Source organism: Euphorbia lathyris, chromosome 7, assembly GCF_963576675.1.
Source record: "Euphorbia lathyris chromosome 7, ddEupLath1.1, whole genome shotgun sequence".
NCBI classification, from domain to species: Eukaryota; Viridiplantae; Streptophyta; class Magnoliopsida; order Malpighiales; family Euphorbiaceae; genus Euphorbia; species Euphorbia lathyris.
In genome coordinates this window covers 56,005,629-56,012,756 of record NC_088916.1, presented here as the reverse complement: position 1 = coordinate 56,012,756, position 7,128 = coordinate 56,005,629, and the positions used below count along the sequence as shown (strand labels likewise).

Here is a 7,128-nt window from a genome sequence, read left to right as displayed (position 1 = left end):
CATCCTCTATAGATAGTCCTAGGAGTGCGGGTCACTATGTCAGGACCGTATGGCATCCACATCACCTACAAATGTCAAAAGTTAATTATTATAAAAGTAAATTAATATCTTCCTAAAAAGTTGATTACTGTACAAGTAGAAATCGTACCTCCGCCGCTGTCAATCTATCAAGACGGCGACGCAAATCTCTCAAACGAGTCTCTGTCCTGGACTGCTGTGTCGTGATCCAGATACGAGCTCGGGGAGCCTCCGAATGGGGTGTGAGTCCCTCTCGCTGAGGTCTGAAACACGGAAAATACTCGTATATCCACGCTTGCAAAAGAGTCAAACAACCCGCTATCTATCCACAATCTCCTCTACTAGCAACACCTAGCTGCCGGTATAGGTATGCTAGTGTAGCTGTGCCCCAGGAGTAGCCAGCCACATCCTCTACCCTATCCTGCACCTCTAGTACGCACGCGGGTCGGATTCGGTCACTACTCTTGTCTATAAACAAGGTGGTACCGAACATCAAAAACATCCACCCGATAGCCTCAAACTCAGACATCCGACCTACAGAGCATAAAGAGACAACTGAATTGCAGAATACCCCGCCACCTTTCCAATGGGTAGCCAGCAGCTCATTTCTATTCACCCCAAACACCTCCATCACTACCGACTGAAGCTGTTCCCCACCAATGCTATCAGACACCAGCCGCCCCTCCACTGGGATACGTAGAATCTCCCAGACGTCATGCAGCATAATCGTCATCTCCCCAAATGGCATGTGAAATGATGACGTATCTGGCTGCCACCGCTCCACAAAAGCACATATAAGGGGCATATCAATGTGTGTGTACATGGTAGATGGGAGGTGTGATAGTTGCGATCCCCGTATAAGCGCCCTGACCTCTGGACGAGCACTCTTATACCAGTCATTTAATTTCCTGCAGAATGTCCCTCTAGTGTGGCCCCTGAGCTCCGACCTCAGCTGTCCGGTCCATATGGTAGAAGCGAAATGTCCCAAGAAGCTGGGAATCACAGTACCATCAATTGGTCCACCGGGGACCGGATCCGTGACAATCCAATCATCCTCTACAACATTCCTCGAGCGCTTACTACTTCCTACAATATAGTATTAAACATATAACATTTATACCATTTTTCTATAGTAAAGTAAATTAATAAATAAAAATTATGATAAAAATGTAAATTATTTACCAGATGACTCGGCACGACCACCCTTCCCCTTCGACGCCCGACGAATTGGGCTAGGATCGCTCTCGGGAAGGTCCTCACCATCATCCATGGTAGCATAATCCTCATCGTCACTCATGGGCCGCTGTACTGTCACGTGCGCCCTTTGAGCATCCGCCATGAGCTTCTCGGCTTCTCGGTCCCTCCGAACAGATGCTGTAACACCACGTCTAGCAGGATGGCGAGGTCCGGAACCCTCTTCAATGTCACGCTGGAAAATAAACATTCAACAGTTACTAAAAGCAATACGCTAAATTTCGCAAAAGAGCAAGCTAAATGCGCTAAATACAATCCCTAAATATTTACAAAAACTACACTTTAAAGTTCTACAAAAAAAAATACACTAAATATGTTCTAAAAACAACACGTTAATATTTCTAAAAAAGTTACGCTAAATATATTCTAAAAAACACGTTAATATTTCTAAAATAAATGCGCTAAATATTTCTAAATTTTTTTTTAGTTGTTAGTTTTCTGTCCCGAAAATCGGGACAGAAAACGACTTCGGCATTACATCGGCGGGTCCAGGACCCGCCGCTATCTCTTGACGGGCGGGTCCAGGACCCGCCAGCATTAAGACCATGGCGGGTCCAGGACCCGCCATGGACAAAAGCATGGCGGGTCCAGGACCCGCCATTAACAAAACCATGGCGGGTCCAGGACCCGCCATGGTTTTGAGCATTGTCCTGGACCCGCCACGCTTTTGTCCATCGCGGGTCCTGGACCCGCCACGCTTGGAAAACTTGTGTTTTCTGTCCCGAATTTCGGGACAGAAAACTTTAAAAAAAAAAATGAAAAAAATTAGAAACACGTACCGAAAGGAGCCCGATTGCCTTTCCTTTACCTCCACGTCCAGCCATAATTAGTTCGGGTTTTCTTTTGGTTTGAACTAAAGTGTTTGGGAGTTAGAAATTGAATTTGAACTTAATATTTCAAATATAAGGGAAGGGGCAAAAGTGTAATTTGGAGGCGGTATGTGGGAATTAAGGGGTGGCGTGAAGCAAATCACTTTATTTAAGATACAAAGGGTAGTTTGGGACTACTGTTAGTTTTATGCCCTAGCCTATGTCAAGGACACATGTAGGGATGTAAGGACAATTATATCTTGTGGTGGACTATTGGGATTTAGGGCATTTTAACTGCAAATCGTGTGTTAGGATGATGACAACTTTATAAGTTGGCGTGCTTCCTTCATTGGTCCACGTATCCTGACGATCACATTCTCCTCATGGGTATTCTTATTGGACCTGATATAACAAATTGCCTATTGTCCGATATCCAGAAGAAGAAGTGTTTTTTTTTTTTTTACTTTTCAAAGTCAATTTTTCTCCAAAAATACTCTGTTGTCATATCAACAATCTATCGATAATTATTTGTCTTTATTTTGTTAACTGTGCAAACCCCAAAATTATTTTTAAGAAGAAAAAATCCACCGATACCAATTTGCGAAAACATTAAACCACAAAGTTATTTTTATTATTTTGAAATTAACCCCTTATTTAATATACAGGTTATGGTGAATCATATTATCATGTTCTTATCCATTTTGATAGCACTATTAAAAAGTCCACTCAAATAAAAATGTCAAAATACATTATTTGATTCTTTGACCCTTTTACTTTAATTGGAAGTCATTTAGCCATTCTACTATTATTTAATTTACATGTATTTGGCACCATTGAACACACAAAGTGTGGTTAATCCTATAGAATGTCCTCCAACTCTGATAAATATAGCATAAAAACCCTTAAACTTCAACTTAAAACAAAAATGTCACTGAACTTTAAGGCCAAACAAATGAGAGTTGTATGCTTTAAATTATGTTGCATTAAAGGAATGATTATAGAGGATTTTTTTTTTTTTTATCTTCCTGTAAGATTAAAGTAACAAGAAAACTTGAGTTGAAGAAAAACCAACAATCATATGAACTACAAAATCCTAGCTACATCTTCAATTCAATCATCAGAATGATCATGATCAGCAGCAACACCTTCCTTTGTCATGGAACCGCAATTCAATGATGGATTTGAGTCTTCAGATGAGTCTGCAAATTCCTCTTTGTACATTTCTTCAATCATTGGCTTCCAAAGCCGAACTCGAGCATTTATGAACCAATTCGAAACCTGAAGCAATAACATTATACAAAAAGTATCAAAAATCAAACCGAAATTTATCAAAAACAAAAACAAAGATTATGCAACACTAACTTGATTCTTAGTTAACCCCGTCTGCGACGCCAGCATTAGCTTCTCGGAATCATTTGGATACCTGTTGTCAGAATTCATCAACAGGAATTCATTTTAAGCTAATAATTAGCTATCCAATGATTCATTTTTTGAAAGCACTTACGGGTGCAAAAAGTGTTCGAAAAGCCAAGTCCGGAGTATCGTTACAGAAGTTTCTGGCAAGCCCCTGATGGGTCTCCATGCTTGCCTTTGGCTGTTAATCATTCCAAGCTGATGAAGAGAAATCCTGTTATTTCCACTCTCCCTATCGATCAGGCTAAGTCGAGACATTCCGCTACTGATTTTCGGTAAATCTTGTGAAATTTTTCTTCTTGCTGCATTAATTTGAGACACTATGGCATCTCTTAGATTGCAGAAATGCCTGGACATTGCTTGGAGTGCTAGAGCAGTGTAAGATTTGGCTGCTCCTAAACCTGCTACCTCTTCAAATGATGATACTACGTCTTCCATTTGATGGTAGTACTTCTCATATCTCCCCTCTATCTGAAATTATGAATTCAACATTGGTTTTAATGGATCATAATAATAATAATAGTAATTCAAAAGGCGGACAAGACGCACCTCCTCGAGCAAAGCTATAAGCTTTGCAATTTTAACTTGGAGATCATGTCTATCAGCTGATAAGGGACTATTACAGCATAATTCTGCTTTTAATTCAGAGTAAAATCCTAGAGATCCTCTTCTGTTGCCCGGAAATAACTTCCCTACATATTTTTCGTTGCTAATTTCAATCGCCTTACTGCCAAGACTAACAATTTCTTCTAACAGAATCTGAGTAGGCTTCAGATATCTGGAATCCTTTATAGCAATGCCAAAAGATTCTGTTCCATAACAATTGGAAGAAAATCTGCTTAGCAAGTTTGATGATGAAGCAAATGCATTATCAGTGAAGGAATAATCATTGTTTACTTGTTCGACGTCCGGGTTACAATCTTTCCTTTCGTCTTCTGCGGGAATCAAATAGCCGGGACTGAATAGATGAGAATTAATAGTTCTCTGCCTGTACTGGACTTGTGGAGCAAGCATCTGAGAACCAAGGGACAGAGACAATCCCTGAGCTTGTTGATTCATATTGCTCGCATTTGCAGCTCCGAGAAGATCCATTAGATGTCGGGTATGGCTAGCCTCCGATTCTTGTGTTGCTGAAGGAGATTCAACAAGGTCTATTGACCTACACATTCTTTCTCCGAGAGTCTGTATGCTAGGCAATACACCAAGAGACTGAGGGAAAGCGTTGCAGCTTCTTAGACTCGAACCATAGGCATCGAAGCTATGGCTTTCGTATTGGTTTTGATTAGTGATACAATCAGGGACAAGGAATTGATTTGGGGGTGAATCTTGTGAAACCATTGTATGGTGTATATCCAGAAGAAAGACTTATTCAACTTCTAGTTTAAGAAAAGGTAGCAAATGAAATCTCAAACCCGGCATGAATGATCAAGATTCTAAAGCTAATTGAAATATTTCATTACAGAGAGTATGAGGAAATGAAGGGAGAAAAGAAACAATGAGTTACAGTTTGTGGAAAACATAAAAAAGGAGGTGAAAGTACAGAACCAGGAGAAGAGAAAACAGGACAAAACCAATATCTTAATTAGTCTTTTGCTCTGTTCCTTAACATAGTTTAAGAAACACCTAAAAATCTAAAATAGAAATCCTTATACTTGAGTATATGCATGAAAAATGAAGGGCAAAGGGCCAACCCTGTTCTGTTCACATTATGATAAAAAGCACGGATCTTTATTCTTTCCTTTCTTCCATCTTTGAAATATAAACAGAGAGAGAGAGAGAGAGAGAGCAGAGAGCAGGTCTAGTAAAGCTATAATGACTTAAAAAAAACATAGCTCTTTTTGCTAGCTCAGCTCTTCAAAGTAAGAAAGTTCATTGGCCGAGTAACAGAGACAGCAAAAGCTGGTCCCCCCCAACTAATAAAGCATCAATCTTTGGGAAACTCAAAAGCACTTTGAATGAAATTCTCTCTCTATCTCTCTATCTCTTTAATGTGTTAAACTGTTGTGTTCATTGGGTTTCTGTAATCTATAAAATGGTAAAAAGTGGGCTAACTTTTGCACACTCTCAGTTTTGAGGTTGTCTGTTTCTGATACTGTAACCATATGGGAATATGTAAACCTTTTTTTCTCTGTTGGGTGTTGTAATCATGGATGTTGATGTTGAAAGGACACTGAATATCAACAATCTAGAAATATAAAAATGGTTTCTTTTTGCTCTCAATTAGAAAGAGATGAGAGAGAGAGAAAAGGGTTTGGTTTGGTTTGGTGTGCTGATTAGACTGATTTCTAGATGTAATTTTTGGGATAGCTTTAGTAATGATTGTCATTTTTGTTCCTTTGGCTCCATCACTTGTCATTGTCTCTTTCTGTAACGTTGTTCTTGCCTTATAGGACCTGAAGACCCCACATCCTCACAAGACTGATTAAAGGCATCTGTGTGATATCTAAAACATTCTAGTAAATTTCAACCAGGTAAGTTGTGCTTTCCTTGAACTACCTCCCTCAAATTTTACTTCTACCTAAAACAAGCATCAATTTGGAAAAAATGAAGGAGATTAGAGTCAAAAATAGTCTCACCTATTTTGGTAGGTGCAATTATGTTCTTAACGTTTTCGTCTTTTACAATGGAAGAATCTCTTGAAAAGGAAAAGAGTAAAAAAGACTAGGTAAAGTTGCATTCTCAAGAACATTAAGAGTATAATTACACTTCCCCGAGGGGACTTTTAACGGGAATGTGATTCCATCGTATTGAATTATGATCTACAAACATGGAATTACAGTCTGCTACACCATTGGAGAGAGAGCCTTCAATCTATATTTCAGAAAATCATCTTTGATTTGGTGGTATAGTGGGGATGATATCAACTATTGGGAAGGCACATATGATTAATGCTATAAAGACTATAATTACCAGAAAGGAAAAGATAGATGATTCAAGCAACAGGCAAAACCAAAAGGTGCATATTAAAGCAGGAAGCAGAATGCTCAGATTACACCAGTAAACGTGGTTTATGAAAAGGACAAACGTCTTTCAAATATTATTAGGATCCAATAAACAAGAGGGCAGTAGCCACATAATGTTGGACCACAACTTAGTCTGACTCCTGTGAAGACACAGCATAAATATCCTTTAATTTCCCTTCCAAGTTAAATTGTATCAGCAAAACCTGAACCAGAGGATGCTCAAAGTGATATCATTAACAGCCAAAAGAAAGGACAAAATATAACCATGGCCCTTGTCCACTTTGGCGTTATTAGCACGATGGTCTTTGAACTTCAAAATTGGACATAAAAGTTACCGAACTTTGATATATACCGGTTGACCACGTGAATATTTCCAGTAAACGCATCCATGGCCCCTAAACTTTGGGGTTATTAACATGATAGCCTCTCACGTGGTCAACCGGTAAATAACATGGTCAATGGTTATTTGGGCTTTTATGTTAGTATATGTCAAAATTCAAGGACTTCTATGTCCGGTTTTTGAAGTTCAAGAGTAATTATGTTAGTAAGACCAAAGTTGAGGAGCCAAATTGCATTTTACCCACAAAAGAAATATGCAACGTAATGAAAAACAAATACTAGATGGGCCATACATCCTTTATTGAACAACAGAATTATATGTAATGGTGTGA

General features: G+C 39.1%; 1 protein-coding gene across 1 annotated transcript; it reads right to left on the bottom strand.

The window, feature by feature from the left end:
- Positions 1-3,046: 3,046 nt before the first annotated feature.
- LOC136235258 (BEL1-like homeodomain protein 11) lies at positions 3,047-6,089 on the bottom strand. Its single transcript, XM_066024852.1, has 4 exons — positions 4,044-6,089; positions 3,586-3,965; positions 3,444-3,504; positions 3,047-3,359 (listed from the first exon to the last, which is right to left on the bottom strand). The coding sequence occupies exons 1-4, from the start codon at positions 4,830-4,832 to the stop codon at positions 3,192-3,194; spliced, it is 1,398 nt and encodes a 465-aa protein (XP_065880924.1). The 5' UTR covers positions 4,833-6,089; the 3' UTR covers positions 3,047-3,191.
- Between the last annotated feature and the right edge of the window lie 1,039 nt (positions 6,090-7,128).

Bases quoted from the DNA above. Each gene is read 5' to 3' on its own strand.
- LOC136235258 (XM_066024852.1), bottom strand. From the start codon at position 4,832: ATGGTTTCACAAGATTCACCCCCAAATCAATTCCTTGTCCCTGATTGT. The intron at 3,966-4,043 runs GTGCGTCTTGTC...TCATAATTTCAG, and splicing joins TTATAGCTTTGCTCGAGGAG to ATAGAGGGGAGATATGAGAA. The intron at 3,505-3,585 runs GTAAGTGCTTTC...TTCTGACAACAG, and splicing joins TTCGAACACTTTTTGCACCC to GTATCCAAATGATTCCGAGA.